Raw genomic sequence first — 17,767 nt, 5'->3', positions numbered from 1 at the left:
AGTTCATAATTACCCAAGATTACATTGCTAATTCTTCAAGCATAGAGGTGTACTCAACAGATAACAAATACACACCCCTGATGCTTAAATGAATACTTACAATTACAAACAAATATGCAAGCACAACACTTTATTTTGATCTTGAATAACAAACAATAATAGGTATAAATGACAAGGGTTCAGGTAATCAATCAAACCTAAAACTTTTTACTTCCAGAATTTGAATAAAGATTTTTATTTCCAACCCTTCTTGATTTAAAAGTAAAAACGTACAGAAAGGAAAGCAACTGGGAAAAGAAAACATTTCTACCTAGTATTCTCAAGCCACTGGCAATAATAATACCATTCATAAAAGCAACAAATTCATTTTCAAAATTACAACATTGCCTTCATTGCTACTTCCAGGCAAACTCTGTTGAATCAATTGGCAACAGTACCACAAATTCGTTGCCAGAAAATAAAGGAATTTACAACACCACGCTACATTTTTTTTGTACTTCACCTGTAAGTCTTTACTCTTTACAACGCCTATATAACTCTTCTTTCAAGTTTTTACAACTTCACCTATAGCTCGATTCTTTCAAATTTTTTACCATTTGAAAGTGAAGAGCTTCATCTTTTACTTACTTCCAGTGCTCTTGTCATGGCAATGTGTTTCTTCAAGGAATCCAACACAACTTTGCAAGCTACTTTTTTGGCTATCCTTTTATCAGCAACTGTAGCTGTATGCTTGAACAAGATCCCATCAGCTTCAACCTCTATTGTAATGGAAACCCCGCCCTTGTTAGTGGACTTAATGGGTTTTTCCATGTTAAAATGCTCTTGTTGGCATAGTTCATTCAACTCTTTTGCAGGATGGAACACCACTGTTTCAGGTGTAATTAAGGGCTCCAAAAGAGGCCTCATACTCTGGAAGACTATCTCCTTATTGTATCCTGAATCAACAAGAATGGCTCCAGCCAAAGACTCTATTACATCACCCAGTACCTGTCACCAATTAGAAAATATTTGATGATTTCTCAAATAAAATTACAAAAACTTGAAAATCCAAGACCTTTGTCTAGACCATGAATAAAAAAGGTTAGGATTTAAATATAAAAAAATTAGATCAAGTGAAAAGGTAGAAAATAAGCAAAGAAGAAGAAATCAAAACTCAGCACAAAGTTTAAATAGAAACAAAAGTAAGAATTTGAATTGTAAGTTAACCTTGGGAAAAGTTGTCTGTGACTCCCATCCAAAAGTTGATTCCGAAGATAATTTCTCAAAACTGTCCACAGTTCCTACTATATGTCTATGGAGATCTTGGGACGCATGAAGAATGTGTTTATGCAGTCCATACTTCACTGCAGATCGTGCATAACAATCATTGTTCACAGAAGCAGATCTCATGTCAGTTAGAAGTTCAGGCGACAACTCAGGATATTTATTGTAGAAATGCAGGGTCACGAGATAATCCAACACCGCATCCCCAAGAAATTCAAGTCGCTGCACAAGCAACAAACCGTTAATAAAGTTACAAGGAATGAAAATCAAAGAACATGTAATAAACATAAGCAGTTTAATCAGACCAAAATACAAAAAAGCCAAATCACAATTAGCTTAAGCTCATAAAACAGAAAAAAGAGAGATCATGAAAGAATGTGTTAAATTTTTTTTTTTTTAAAAGGACCAACCATTATGCTGTTCACATATAGTGTAAACAATAGAATAAAGCTTATATGTAAGTTGACTGATGCACCATAATTCACATCTAACTTGTCATCAAATTACCTGATAACATCTTGGAATCTCAGGAAGCATGTAAGAACCATGGGTCAATGCCTCCACTAACAAGGAAGGGTCATGAAATGAGTAGTTCAACAGGGTCTCCAAACGTCTGACATTTATAAGCTTCTCAGCATGAACTTGGAAGTGCCTCTCATATGGTGTAATGTTAAAATCTACCTTTATACCCATCCAATACATAAATAATAAGGCTGCTGTTTCACCACCTGTGCTAAGAAATGCACCAATTAGGGCCTCAACGACATCAGCAACTCTTTTACTTTTCACCTTCCTATTTCCCCTAACATAGATTTTTCTGTTATTGGAAAGCAACTCCTCATTTAATGCATTGCTCCCAGATTTCTCACCAGGAATTATCCACATTTTAGGATCAAAGGGCTCAGTGCGTATAAATCCCTACAATGTGAAGAATAGAAAGTAAGTCGCATATACAATTTTTAAACAAAATTAAAATTAAAACAGCTAAGGAATACTGTAATTTTGAATGCCACAAAGGGAATTCCAATAAGACCTTAAAAGTAACTACACACCTAAAATATTTTCTAAAAACAAATCAACTAAAGGAGGAGCTTTGGCAGAATTTTTTATGTTTACATCATACCAATAAGGACAGAGTTTACCTCCAAATTGGTTTGGAGGAAAATTCCTCCAACTCACTACGTGGCAATTGAAACAACCACCATGTGTACTTTTCACCTCATGACTTTAATTAGTCATGTGACTAGTTTTAATTAATTTAATGAGCCATGTGATTTAAAACATATGGATTCTTCAGGTACCTCGAAAAACAATAATTACACAAGGAATAGAGGGACTTCCCAAGCAAAATATAAATCAGAAAGGAAATTAAAATTTCCAAAATTGATGTTTACAACAAAAATAAGAAAAGAGGAGCTAACAAGAAAAATATACAAGACTGTATGACAAAAAAACAAGCAGAAACAGAGTGGCATGCAATTTTATGCTATCATATCTTAGAACTTCATTCCGAATGCCATCAGTGTAACAGAACAGATTTTATTTAAACTCAACACAAACCAATTTGTAAAAACCACAAAGGGAAAAGGAAAAGGAAACATAAAAAATAAACCTTTTAGTGAAGGTGTAGGGGATGTAAACAAATAAATATACTACCACAATTTAAACATGAAGTTAACATCCTTCTGGTATTTAATTTAATGCAGAAAGAATAAATATGAAATACCAACAATAAATCTAATACATAATTTTCTTTTTTTTGTGAACAGGAAAAATCAAATTCATTTCAAGAGAATGACAACACCAAGAATTCAAAGAATTAGTAGAAAATGAAAATTACCGGAATTTTGCGGCGACATCCAAACTTGCAAAGAGCTGCATTAGAAATTATTTTTTCTTTCTTCACACTAAGGAGACCCTCGTGTTGATTTTGATAGGTTTTAAAAAGCTGTTGACTAGCTGCATATTTGAGAAAAGAATCTCCTAGAGTTTCTAAAGATTCCAAGTGGAATTTCTCTTGGCATTTCTTTGTAGTAATTGCTTCCAAGACCTACCATGAAAAAATGGTTAGCACAAGTTAAAATAAAGATTTTAATATACAATTGACAACAGAGTTAGGGACAATAATATTGTAAACTTTGAGAGAGAAAGTAAGGCCCAGTGTAATGTTATGACAGTCATGTTATGCACACTATATAAATTTACCAATACAGAAAATTTTAGTACATAGGATATCTACAATAACACATGAGATGCTTTATCTCTGACAAACTGTGGAGCATCAATAGAAAACACAAGAAGTTTGCCTAAAATTAGATGTAAATCCTGCCGCAGACAACTTCACAACAGGTGGATAAGATATCAGTTCCAAACTTGATTTTGAACCAAACCTAATACTTTCACAAAATGAAAAGAGATCCTATATGCTTTACATGCCAAATGTATGGGGGAAAAATAAATTGACAGTCATCCTCAATTATCTCCAATGTTCTAACAGTAGCATCCTTTATTTTCAAACAATTATTCTTTTGTGCATACTTGCTATGATAACAGACACATAATATCCTACAAGCAAAACATTATCTTCAAGTATTAACTAACATTACATGTTTTATTTTCAAGGGAACCATTCAACAAGAAGTGGATGTCACTAATTATGATCTCCACTCCCCCTACCCGGAGCCAAAACATTCTTATAAAAAAAGGATGAACTGCCCTTCAGGACCTAACCTGTCAACCACTAGATGAACAATTATAAGAAGGCTAATGTACCTTCATGGTTGGAATAAGATCATTTTGCATGCAATGATGATCCAGGGGCATCTTTTTTAGGTTGACAGCTATAAGCAGAGACTCGAGCCGATGCATGATTGACGGAACAAATGAGAAGGAATAAAATGTGGTGATCGATATTGGCGACATGATTATAGAACAAAGTTCTGGAGGCAATTCCACAAACGTATTACTTGACTCTGTGTAAAGATAAAACACGTAATTAGTTAATACAAATAATAACTAAATTTGAAGGACACACTAAAATCCTGATAAAGAAACATCACAGATCCAATCATGTCAAAAAGCCTCTAGGAAGCACGGATACTCCAATTTTGTTCACATACCCATATCCTATATGTATCCGTATAGGATACCTTTGGGATACTCTGCATGTGTATCCTGGCTTTTTTTCCAAGTACTGATATGTCTGGGATACACCCATGATATGGTCATAACCCAAACTTATGAAGATATTTATTTAAATTTTTTATATATTGGTTTAAATGTTATACGCTTATCTAGTTATCTTTTATTTACTCTTTTGGATCTAGGTTTGTATTCTAAACACTATCTAAGGGTTATGGATTCACTTTATTATCCATTATTGGTCTTAAATTGATATATGCTTAACAATATAAGAAAAATAAATATGTACATATATACATATAAGTAAATGAAAATATATTTAATAATTAATTAATAGACGTATCATTGCCATATCATATCCTAGTTTTTCAAGAATTTCCGTATCACCATATTCCTAATGGTACCGTACCCGTACCGGTGCATCTTAGAAAAGCCTATTCAATGAAATTTGTTCTATGTCATCCTATGCATTCTCACATGCTCCATCCTCTTCAAAATATGATAATTCTACTTAAATCTGGGAAGAAAAACAAGGGTTACACCTTCCACAGCACAAAAGGCTAGCTGACATAATCCATTTTGTTCTAATCAAATGAAAAGAGATAGGGTCCGTTTGGATACAGTTTATTTTGCTGAAAACTGAAAACAATAAAAAAGTTATTGTTCATTTGCCTAATTGCACCGTTCATGGGACATGAACAGTACAACAGGCGCTGGTTAAATAAAAAAAAAAGCTGAAAATGCAAAACACTGAACGAGTTTCAGCTATCCAAACCGCACCATAGTGTAAACACAACAAACACAAAACCTATGGGATTGTGTCAAGGCATTTTTAAAAATAATAAAAATCAAAGAAATAAATATATCAGAAGTATACCCTTTCTAGGAGAAATAATATGACCAAAAAAAAAAAAAAAAGTAGGATCAACAAGACACTATGCTTGAAAATTACATTAAAAAGAATAGGAATCTATATAATAGAAAATAAAAGATACTATAATGGAGTCATTATTCCTATTCATACGATTGGTTGTAAAATTGGAATAAAACCCTAGAAATGTACTTCATAAATTGTATTTCTGAAATATTGTACCTATGAAATTATATTTTCACTGAGAGTAAACTATCCTATAAATTGAATAATTTTAAAATTAACATTAATGTCTAATCAAATCAATACTCGTATCAAAAAATAAAAATTAAAAAAGAAAGTACTTCGCATCCTGGTTGCATAACCACAGTTGCTAGATTTTGAATTATAATGGGAAAGGTTGATGTATTTAGGTATCAAAGAGAGGGAGAGATTGATTTTTTGAGGAATTTTTACTGAGAGAGAGAGAGAGAGAGAGAGAGACTATTTTTTAAAGATTTTTTTATTTTTATAATTATTATGTGCATACAGAGAGTTTGTATTTTTTTATTTTTTATTTTTTCCTTTTTGTAGATATATAAATTTTTAAAGAGAAATAGTAATTTCTCAGTTTTGGGAAATAGCTAATTCCTAAGCAATAACTATTTCTCGGTTTAGGGAAATAGCTATTCCTAAGGAATAACTATGCGTCATAATGAAATGGCAACCATACGACCAAATAGTTATTCCACATGAACATACATTCCATTGCAGGATTTTTCCTACATGCTAAACATGCCCTACCTACTACTTGCTTAAATTGAAACTTAGCCAAAAATAATAATAATAATAATAATAATAATAATCATATGATAAATACGAAGTGAATGAGTGTGACTAACTAGTTTAGAGTACACTTTTGAGAGAGTAGAGACACAAAGAACTGGAACATGACCAAATGATTGTAAACATGCTTTGCTTGGGTTGGGAAAAAAAGGATGATAATGTAACATATAAGAAGTAAAGAATTTCAAACCTTTCTCTTTCTGTTTTTTGCATCTCTGAAGGTAATTTTGTGCCTGAAAAATGTGTCGCCCATGAAGCAATGATTCGTAATCAAAACACAACTTGATGCCATGTCTGTATTTGGAAAATTTCAGATTAATAACAACTTATATTGTAAAATTAAAGCATATTCCATCTGGATATATGTAAAAAAACAACATATTTTTCATTCAAAGGGCTTCCCAATTTTGTTTGCCCTGTTTAAAAAAAATCCAACTTTTTAATGAAACATTTACTCTATCAAAAAAATAAAAAATGTAAAACTTTTAGAAGTGCCCATATAAACTATCAAGAATTCAAAGATGGATAACTGTTAACAGGAAAGTGAGTAAATTGATGCCCATTGACAACCAAAAAAGAAATTCTAGATGAACAAAATGGGACTGAAAAAGTAATAACATACCGCTCTTCATAGTACTTTTTGTAAGTAACAATTCTGCCATCCCTAAGTTTTAGAGGTGCATTTCCATTCAATCCCAGAATTCCAGTTATGCAATACACATGACCATTGTGAGGCGTATAAACCAAAGAATTACGAAGCATGCAAGTGCATACAGGACCATCTTTGGTTTGTATTCTACGAGCATGACCCTTGGAACCACATTGCACATGACATTCACAAGCTTTTCCACATGAAAACTCTGTAGAAAGAACACATTCCCAATCAATAGGTCTGTGATGTTTGCCAGTGGCTGGGAGCAAAAGATAGTCAATCTCATGATTATCATCAAGACAATATCCATCCAAAACCTCCTTTAACTTGTTCAAATTACGATCTATAAGAACTCTTAAAACAGTTATCTGAAACCTTCTACACAAAAGGACCTGCAAACAAAATTTTACAAAAAGAGAAAAATTTCTCATAAATTTATTCTATATGCCAGTTAAATAAAGCAAAGTAGAGAGAGAGAGAGAGAGAGAGAAATCACCTGATCTGGTGTAAGATGAATCAAACCTACATATTTAAAATTCACTGTCAAACTACCCTTGTCAACATCCAAGTCAAAATGAAAGCTTCCAATATCAGGTTCTAATTCACTTCTCACAACAAGAACAATATCATGAACTGGAATATCATAACTAAAGTTCTCCTTCAACTCAATTAAGTAGCAATAATACATTATATTAGAATTCTTTGTACAACGATCAACCAGTTCAGGTGGGAAGTAACAGGGTTGCTCATCATTATAAGGTTCTTTCCCTGCACATCAACAGTTACAGACAATAGCATAAGTACTAATAATAAAAGTTCAAAAATGAAAGGCTTTGTTTTGGGGGGGGGGGGGGGGGGGGTGTTGGTGGTGGGGGAAGGCAAGGAGCGCAGACTTCTCCCAATGTTATATAAGAAATTGCAAGTATAATATTATAGACAGTCAACGCATGAAGAAATAAATGCTACAACATGATAATATTACCACTCTCTTGTGCATCGGCTTCTTCCACAACGATATCTGGAACAAGATTGTCCGTCAATGCACCAATCTCATGAAGTTGCTTGCATGCTTCAAGACAGGCAATCTGCTTTAAAATTTTTGGGTCAACATCCCGTTGTACAACAACTTCAGGTAATGGACAGCTCATGGGAAGATGTAGAGTATGAGTCATCTTATCCCACCTTGGAGCAGGTTTAAAATAGCTAGAGGAAAAAAAAGAAGGCATCAAGTCAAATACACAGAAAATATGAAGTTAAGAAGTTAGTGAACAACATACATGGCAGCTTAGAAAATAAAGATTACTAGAAGTATTAACTAACCAATCCGAAGGGAGCCGTGAGCAATAGAAGTATATTAATTCAACACTAGAGGTAAGAGTAACAATCGCTCCAGTGCTTTGAACACGATAAAATTCCTCATCATTTGAATCACATTTAAGAGGTGAGCAAGGAAGCGAAGAATGAAGTAAGGACTCCTTTCTCATAATATCTCCACTAGCAAGATATTTCTTCAGTCGAGATTCAGTAGCACCATCCCCACTGTAAAATTTTAAATTATCAAAAGAGGGTACCAAATACCAATAGCACACCATATATGTTCAGAATAAGCCAGATCAACAACTAACTCATAACAAGAAACAGTAAATCTGAAGGTAGAAGGAAGAGAGAAAAATTAAAGAGAGAAAAAATACTGGCACTTCTTTAAGAGCAGTGATTGAGACTTAAGTCAGAAACAAATTACAGGTAGAAATTTTCAGATAAGTTTTTAAAAACCATGCATCTGAATGAACCAGGTCTGAAAGGATGTTACCTCTTCAACATTAACAAATAATCTGAATTTTGCATTCTAGCTCGGCCTCGAGACTGTATGAAACTACAAACAGTGGAACAAGGGTCAAATCTAATAACCAAGTTGCAGCTTTGAACATCTAAACCCTCTTCAAGAATTGATGTTGCAACAATGACGTTAACCTATAAACACATTTTACAACCACAATCAAACAAGGAAATTAGTGACAAACACATTTTTGGAAACTACATAGAGGAGGAAAAAACACATACCACGCCTTTACGAAATTCTTCCACAATTTCGTTTTGTATTTTCCTTGTTTGGGATTGCAACCTGGAGTTATTCCCTGCAATGTATTTAGACTTCCAGCTGCCATATTTCGGAAGCAACTCGTTCAATAGATAATGTAAGACAACGGCTGCAATGACCCTTTCCACAAAAACTATACACCGAATATCCTTTAAATCCCTGTATTTACATAATGCATGGTAAACTCATCAGCGTGCAATGCTGTACAGTTGGAACAAAGAAAATTGTCGGAATAAATACTTCTATTATCTTAAACAAGGCAAAAGAAAAAAAAAAAAAAAAAAAAAAAAAAAAAAAAAAAAAAAGGCTCAACATTCTGGTTGAACCATGCCTTCTCTAGAAATGAGACTGAAGGATTTAAAAATAAAAAAAAAAATTCCTTATAGAATCATGACATAAAGCTCAACTTTGTCAAAATTTATTAATTTTGCATCACACTTAGAAAATAGGCCATTCATGCCTCCTTAGAATTGTTATTGTGTTAGAGCAATCAGTGTTTCCTATGAACGCAGGAAAAATGCTCTCCAGCTTTCAGGTATTCAAGACTCCAATTGGAAATCCTAGAGTCTTAAGACGTTATTGTAAGATATAAAATCACAAACATCTTTCACAATGATAAGGATGATGCACATCATGCCAACCTGTATTCAAGAAGAGATTCAATGAGACAGATAACTTTTGAAGTTAGAAGCCCTGCATCCATACTGGCGTTAATGTTATCACCAATAGACCACCCTGGACCTGAAGTAATGAGAAAGAAAGAGGGAATGTAAGCAACAAATAACAATAGAAAACAGCAATTCTTTTTTAGAAAGGAAATACCTGAAGGAACACAAGCTGCAAATGCCTTGAAGGCATCTGAACTGAAATTTTTGACAATTTTTTCACTAAGAACATCCAATTTCCCCCATGAAATTGAGCCAGTTTCATTGCATAAGTCAAATTCATTGCATAAAAAAGACTCCGCAGCCTGTTACACAAGTGCAAAATCAGTGATGTCTGCTATGCCATTGCCATTGACAAATAGAAAAGCGAAAAACGGACAGTCTAAATACCTTTAAAGCCAACCAAATACCTAGTTCATCCAAACAGAATAATAAAGCTAACCAAATCTTTGTTATCTTTTTGCTTGCAGAATCTATGGTAGACTCTTTGAGATCAGAGTTTTCCAGTGAGCGTTCATGCTGAAAGAAGTATAAATACTATTAGAACTTTCAAAGAAGCAAATTAGTGCTTTTCAAGTCAAAACTTATCGAATTTTAAATAATAATAATAATAATTATTATTTGTATAATAACTACATTATTAACTAACTACATGAAGAGTATGTATAACTGGCTTTACCTTTAAAGAATGAAAGTTTAAATTTCCTATAAAAAAGAAAAAGAAAAAAAAGAATGAAAGTTTAAATTTACTTATGAAATGCAGAGGTTTCAAGAACTTTTTTTTGATACAAATAATAATTTTATTTCAAAGAGCCTGTGTGCTTAAGCTTTGCTAAAAGAATACATAAAGAAGAAATTAAATTTCAAGAACTATAACAACTAGGAAGCGGATTTTTGACACAAAGAATGAACTACATGATGACATCAAGTACTCCCCCAACTTACAATGAATTACAGAGCACCACTGCATTTTAAATATAAACTAAAGAATAAGATGTGGTCCATTTTAAAAGAATTTTTCCTGAAGAATATATTACAGTTTCAAAACTGCAATTTTACATAAAATATACTCACCTTTTCTTTTAAAGCCTGCAACTTATTACCTAACTGAGCATATAGAGTGGATTGAACTTTCCAGTCTCTGTAAAATTTAAACTTCGCAGTTGAAAATGGTATAAACTGAGCAAGCACAGATTCACTAGCACATGTATAAACCTTCAACCAACAGGGAGGGAGGAAAAAGCAGTCAATCAGTTTACCCACAAAAATTAATATGACAGTTTGGTAGACAAACACACACAAAAAGAGTAAGAGATGACAAACTTATATACAAAAGAGCATAAGCAACCTTTGAATTCATCATGGTCTCAAGTTCATTAATCTTTTCCCAGAAAGAGAATTCAGAGTCTCCACCTAAACCCAAAAAAGGGAGAAAATTATTAAAAAGCAATGATTGATTTTCACCAACAAAAAAATTATTAGAAGCGATTAAAAACCACTAAAAATTAATTGTAGTAATATTAAATTTTTTCAAAGGTTGCATACTTTTTGACTTTATGGGGGAAGCAGTCATCCCAAGTATTCTAGGAATATCAGATTTAGCAGAATCTAACCGGCGGTGATAGAACTCCTGCAAATGAAATCAAAGTATTTCATATATAACAAAAGAATGTGTTTCATGGGTGACAAGCAATAACAAAGAAACAAAAACTTGCATTATAAAATCATAAGTGACAAATTGACTGAATCTGAAAGCAATGCAAATTCAAAACCTCCAACAATTGCATGCATCATGCATACAAAAACCTCTAAATATCATGCATTTCCATCGCAACACAAACTCCAGAAAACTTGTGACCTCCATAACTAATTTTTACACATGAACTTGCCTCTTCTCCAATATCTGTAAGATTGCAAGGAAGCTATTGGAAGGGATAACAAAATCTGAATGCAGCAACAACCAATCCATACACAAACATTCTATAAGACAATACAATATAAAACATCTTTGCCAATGCCTGTAAAATCATGAGACTGAACATTTCGCCTTTTTGGCATTAACCACCAAGAGTATTTTATCACTTTACTAGATCCATGAAAGATATACCAACAGCATAAAAGACTTTTTCTTATCCATTGTATATGAAGAAACCCAGTGATCTAGATAAACTATTGTCACCAAACTTTACCCCACCCTGAATTACCCATCATGCCAAGGTCAATCAAAAGACTGAAGCATATCCAACCTCCAATAAGCATTCAATATGATTGCACATGTTTATATCCAAATCCTTCCAACAGACAAATCAGTTAAGAATACAAATACATGTAAGATCAACAGACACAAATCAAAATAAAAAGGCTTATATATGCACAAAACAAGCTAATAAAGTCCTGACATAGTTTTCTCTCCTGATCAGCCTTAAGCCATGTAGAAATGGAGTATTCATCTTCTGGTATATCTTAAGTAATGCATAAGATCGAGAAATCATCTCATCCAACATAAGATAAATTAGCGCTAGAAACTACTAAGAAGTTGGAATGCTGTCACAAACATGAGAAAATTTTTATCCCCCAAAATTAAGAAGTCAACCATATTCTGTTACGGAATTTTTCAGTGAATAAATACTTAAGCACAATGATAAAAGCTAAGATGCTAAAAAAGTAATGGCAATACAAATAAAAATCAGAGTTATAAATAACTTACCGTCAAAATGCAAGCATATGGGTGTTTGCCTCTTGCATGGTGGCATTCATCAAATATTAAAACTTTTATCATGGTTAGGTTGAAAAAGCTATGCCTCAAACCATGAAGCAAAATTGCAGGTGTCATCACAAGCACCTAATGCACAAAAAAAAAAAAAAAAAAAAAAAAAAAAAAAATTCATTAATTAGGTTAAATTAATTTTTTTTGTTTTGATAAGTAATAAAAATTTATTGATATCAAAAAAGAGACACCCTAAGTACACAGGGAGTATACAGGGGTGTACATATCAAATACAAAAATTACATAAATCAAGTAAATCCAAAATTGAAGAAAAGGGTTGGTTTCTCCACACTGAGAACTAGTCCAATAAGGTTCTAAAAAATAATAGCTTGAGATCAGGCATAGAACGCTCACTGTCTTCAAAACACCTACTATTTCTTTCGTCCCAAATACACCACATCAAACAATGAGGAACAACAATCCATATATATCCATTATGATGGCGACCAATCGACCTTGCTAGCAAGCAAAAAGCTCAACAACAGACATTGGCATAACCCAAGAACTCCAAATAAACCAAAAACCATATCCCACAGCTCCATAGCAATCGGACAATGAAGGAATAGATAGTCAACAGTTTCACTATTACACTTGCACATGTAACACCAATTCAAAATGCATACCTTTCTTTTCCTTAAATTGTCAACTGTGAGACATTTCCCCCTAGCAATAGTCCATACAAAGAAAGCCACTCTAGAAGGAATCTTCTGCTTCCAAATGCTCTTTCGAGGGAAAAATTGTTCACTATGGCCAGCTAGAAGATGGTAATACGCACTAACCATAAACCCCTTACTCTTATCAGGTAACCAACATCTCTTATCCTCCCCAATCCCCCTTACAGGAGTGCCATAAATGGTATCCATGAAGCTCCAAAAAGCTTCCAAATCCCGATTATGCACATCCCTACAAAAATGTATATCCCAATGAAAGACTCCATTGGTGTACCTCATTAGATCAGCCACACTTGCCTCTTTGTTTCAACAAATCCTATATAATTCAGGATAGCAATCTGCAAAAGAAGATGTTCCACACCATCGATCTAGCTAGAATTACACTTTTGATCCATCTCCAATTTCATATGAGATAAACAGAGATAAAGAGGGCCACCTCCGTCTGATATTTTTCCACAAACTAACTCCATATGGACCAGAGAATGAGCTAGAACACCAACCACCCCATTCACAACCATACTTCACCTCTATCACTTGTCGCCAAAGAGCATCCCTTTCTTGCCCAAATCTCCATAACCACTTCCCTAATAAAGCCACATTAAAAATTCTCTGCTTCTTAATCCCCAAACCACCTGAAGAAAGTGGAGCACAAACAATAGCCCAATTAACAAGATGAAATTTGGACTCATCCCCTAGGCCACCCCATAGAAAGTTCCGCTGAAGTCTTGCAATTCGGTTAGCCACTGAAGCAGGAATAGGAAATAAAGAAAGAAAATAAGTAGGCAGATTTGAAAGGGTGCTTTTAATTAAAGTGACTCTACCTCCCTTGGATAAATATAATTTTTTCCAACCTGCTAATTTCCTTTCCACCTTCTCCATAATTGGATTCCAGATTGTCTTGTCCTTGAATTTTGCCCCCAAAGGAAGACCCAAATATTCATTGGAAGAGACCCTTGCTTACAGCCTAGGACAGCCGCCAAAAGCTCAATGTTATGAACTGCCCCCACAAGCACCAGTTCAGACTTATCCAGGTTCATCTTTAGACCCGACACAGCCTCAAACCAAATGAGCACCATCTGGGATTAAACTCATGATCACACCCTTCAACCCTTGTTTGTGGGAAGAGGAGATGCCATTTGATCCAAAGACCATTGGCATTGAGTATGATACATGTTGCTAAAATAAGGAGATTACATTGAAATTTGACCCCAAACTCTACAAAGTTAGAACACCTTCATGCACAAAATAAAAACATATCTCCACGTAGAAGGTGGTAAGCAGGAAACTCATTGTGAAAACAGCATATAAAGATGGTTATTTATTATTGAAATTTGTTAGCACCCACACAGAATGTCATATAGCATAGTTCTCATGCAAAACTCCTAAAAACGCATTAGATCAATCCCAAAAATATGATTTATTTTTCTACTAATTAAAGTATATATAGAGAGGAAAAAAAAATTGCACCTCGTTTTTTTCTGTTTCTTGCTTCCAAGTGGCAGCTTCCCAGTAGTCAACTCCCATATCTCCCCAATACATGCCCACTTTCAAGTCAGTATTCATTTCCACCGCTTTAGCTTGCTAATAATAAAGAGATGGAGAAGGTTTTAAAAAGATTCAATATATTTTTTTCTTCAACAGATGCTGTCTCACAATTCCAGAATTTCAAGTCCATGTTATAATGTGAATGAGAATGATAAACTTCTTAATTTCAGCGTCAGTATCCATATCTAACTTCACTGCTAAAAAATGAATAGGAAACAAAAGTTTACTTTTCAATTTAAACCTGAATCCCAAATTTAAAAATTCAAACTTCCATATCAATGCCATAGATATGCATGGGACGCATCAAGTTCAAAAATTCAACATTTTCAAGAACCAAAACAAACAACTGCAATTTTTTGTTTTCAATGCTACCCAACATTAGAAATGAAACAAGAATGGTACAGGCAGTGCATAATATTTTGTCTTTTTTTGTTAAATTGCAAGTGCATCTTTTATCTGTTAACACCAATCTCTAACAACTTTAAAAGAGAAATGTGATCCATTCCATTAAAACCCAATACTTTCAAGGCATTTATTGATCCCTACATGTGATGAATCCCATTTAAATAAAAAACCTAATGCCTTAAATGCATAAACAATTACATATGCCTATTACATACATGTGATTATGTATACAATGAGAAAGAGAGGAAGTTAACAGTTGGCATACTTGAGGGACCAACACAACTTGGGGAACTAAGAAGACTGCAATGAAAGGCGAAGGCTTGCGGAGAAGATAGGCAAAGCTGCGCAGGAGCATAATGGCAATCAGAGTCTTGCCAGAGCCAGTCTCCAAGAACACTATAGTGTTCTTCTTGATTGCCATCTCTAGAGCTTCAAGTTGATAACTGCAACACAACACAACCAATATAAATAAACCAAGAAAACATAAACAACTTCAAAAGACCTCTTACTAGTCCCTTATCTAGGAGATGAAGCAAACTAAAAATAAAAAACATAAATAAATAAAACCCTTTTTTTATTATTTCTTTTCCTTCATTTTCCCATCAACCAAACAAGGATAAAGACACTGAAAACCCACCAAACAGTTATACTGCAACAACTGCCCAATTTAAGAGACATTTTTATAAATAATTAAAAAAAAAAAAAATAAGGAAAGCAATTTCAAGAAATACTGATGACCCACCAACTGAGTGATGGGAAGATAGTGGAAAATGAAAGCTTGATGAAAAAAGTTTTTTTTTTTTTCATCAGCGAAACAATAAGGAAAAAAAAATAATTTGAAGAACCACCTTCTAGCAAATGAGAGAGGTTCAGCAGAAAGTTCCCGGGATCTGTCTACTTCCATAATTGCAGAGGTTCAATGGCTTTTCAGCTTCACTCTGTACACCATTATTAATCAAAACAAAACCAGTGAATCTGAATGAACCCAACAAAAAAAAAAAAAAATCAAACCCAATTCTATATACTCTCGGAGAGACTAAAAATAGAAAAAAGATTCCGTGTCAATGAAACTTTACAATATAAACCAAAGTTGAGAACTTGAAAAGTCAGTGAGTGATGAGTGTGATCGCAGGGAAAGAGAGAAAAGGAGTTACAGAGAGGTTTGAGAGAGTGAAGCAAATACAAAAGGCAATATATACCTGATGGGTGATGAAGATGATGATGGAATAGTGACGACTGAAAGGCTGGAACTTTTGAGCTCCTTGCTAAGGAAGAAACTTCCAGCCTAAGTCTTGAAAAAAAAACCACTAGAATATATGATGGGATGGGTACTGAACGACACAGACCCAACAGTTTCTCTTTTTAGTTATTCAGACCCCACACAGACATAGTCTCTCTCTGCGCTCCTGTGATGGGAAATAGAGACTTACTAGGAAAGTGATGTCAAGGGAAAGGTGGTCTGTGTGTTTGTGAAAATACGTGAGTCTAAGGGTTATTTATTACTTAAAATTAAAAACGGAAAATATTATAATAAAATAGTTTAAATATATATATAATTTTTTTTAAAAAAATTACTAAAATTTATACTTATAGGTCCTATAAACAGTGCACGGAACTCATACAAAAAGGCCAAACGCCAGTTGTGGAAAAATGCAAAAGCTATCCAAATCAACGTTAAGGGTGTGTTTGGATACCGCTTATTTTGCTGAAACTAAAAAATTATTACTAAAAGTACTGTAGATAAAGGTAAAAGTTAGTTGAAATAGTACAATAAGGTTCATGAATAGTGCTAAAAATACCGTAGAACTTATAAATAGTAACAAAAATAAATTGAATTGTGAAATAATATTAATTTTTCATTTTAATCCAAAGACAAAAAAGTCAACTATGAGCATGTTTATTTAGAATATCGTTTATTTTTGGATTACTACTACTTCTGTTATGTTGGTTTCTTCGTCAAATATTTAAATCTTTTTTCTTTCTTTCTAGCTTTTTGTTCAAAAATTTATATCCAAATTTTTCTGACTTTTCATTAGAATTTTTATTTAATTTCTTATTAATATTTACAATTTTATAATGCAAATTAATATTTACAACAATAATTTAACAAACAAAATATATCAAATTTTGATATTAAAAAAGTGAAAAATACTAGTACTAAGGGTATATTAGAAATTTAAATGGAAAATTCAAATACTAAAAGAACGGTTACTTATGCTGGATTATATTTTAAATATAATCAATTTTAGTAGCATATTTATGTTCTTTGATATGATTTTGTGAGATATTTTCGAGTATCAACTTAGTAAAGTTTCAGCCAAAAAAAAAAAAATCAACTTAGTAAAGTTATTAATTAAGTAATTTAATGTATTGAGAATATATTATTCAATTTTTCGTTGTACTTTCTAGTATTGTGATGCCTCAAAATTATTTGGATTTAATTGTATGAGTATGAGTTGTGTAAGCACTTGATGAGTCCCATATAATTTTTTTTTTTTGATAAACTTCAAATTTCATTTAAAATAAAGGAACGTGGAGGCAATCATCCATACAAGCAGAGTAAACCGCACAGGGAAGATTGTCCTTATTACAACAAAGAGACATTTTAGATGCTACTGAGTGCTTTGCAGCAGCATGAGCTGCAGCATTGCACACTCTATTGACCCAACAAAAACAAACACTCACAAAACAAATTTTAAGACTTAAGATACTACTAATAATATTACTGATAGACCAATCAGGTGGGACATCTTCAACTGAAAGAGGGTCAAAACATCGCTTTGCATCTCCTTCGATCTGAACATGACTCCATTGTTCATGGTTTGCAAGTTGCATTGCCCAAAGGATTGCATAGGCCTTAGCAA

At 33.3% G+C, this 17,767-nt stretch overlaps 1 protein-coding gene across 6 annotated transcripts; it reads right to left on the bottom strand.

The window, feature by feature from the left end:
• Window positions 1-288: 288 nt before the first annotated feature.
• On the bottom strand, window positions 289-16,345 carry LOC115991318 (endoribonuclease Dicer homolog 2). Of its 6 annotated transcripts, none has more exons than XM_031115032.1 (23): window positions 16,103-16,345; window positions 15,752-15,878; window positions 15,169-15,346; window positions 14,421-14,534; window positions 12,223-12,357; window positions 11,061-11,145; window positions 10,864-10,928; window positions 10,590-10,730; window positions 9,906-10,034; window positions 9,673-9,820; window positions 9,492-9,591; window positions 8,814-9,009; window positions 8,563-8,723; window positions 8,073-8,291; window positions 7,735-7,955; window positions 7,249-7,520; window positions 6,723-7,144; window positions 6,291-6,394; window positions 4,036-4,235; window positions 3,104-3,313; window positions 1,771-2,181; window positions 1,207-1,485; window positions 289-987 (listed from the first exon to the last, which is right to left on the bottom strand). In XM_031115032.1, exons 2-23 carry the CDS (start codon window positions 15,805-15,807, stop codon window positions 613-615), a joined length of 4,221 nt encoding a protein of 1,406 aa, XP_030970892.1. In that variant the 5' UTR covers window positions 15,808-15,878; window positions 16,103-16,345; the 3' UTR covers window positions 289-612. The 6 variants fall into 6 exon arrangements, with proteins under 6 accessions (XP_030970892.1, XP_030970887.1, XP_030970889.1 ...); XM_031115027.1 differs by having other exon boundaries at window positions 15,752-15,841; XM_031115029.1 differs by lacking the exon at window positions 16,103-16,345 and adding an exon at window positions 15,980-16,074 and having other exon boundaries at window positions 15,752-15,841.
• Window positions 16,346-17,767: the final 1,422 nt, after the last annotated feature.

This window comes from Quercus lobata, chromosome 1 (genome assembly GCF_001633185.2).
Source record: "Quercus lobata isolate SW786 chromosome 1, ValleyOak3.0 Primary Assembly, whole genome shotgun sequence".
Classification (NCBI taxonomy): Eukaryota; Viridiplantae; Streptophyta; class Magnoliopsida; order Fagales; family Fagaceae; genus Quercus; species Quercus lobata.
Note: the sequence above shows the minus strand (reverse complement) of the source record. Positions and strands in the feature narration are given on the sequence as shown.

Coding starts and splice junctions, on each gene's coding strand:
- LOC115991318 (XM_031115032.1), bottom strand. CDS start 15,807: ATGGAAGTAGACAGATCCCGGGAACTTTCTGCTGAACCTCTCTCATTT. Junction 15,347..15,751: donor CCTCTCTCATTTGCTAGAAG/GTGGTTCTTCAA, acceptor GTTGTGTTGCAG/TTATCAACTTGAAGCTCTAG. Junction 1,486..1,770: donor AGATTCCAAGATGTTATCAG/GTAATTTGATGA, acceptor TTGCTTGTGCAG/CGACTTGAATTTCTTGGGGA.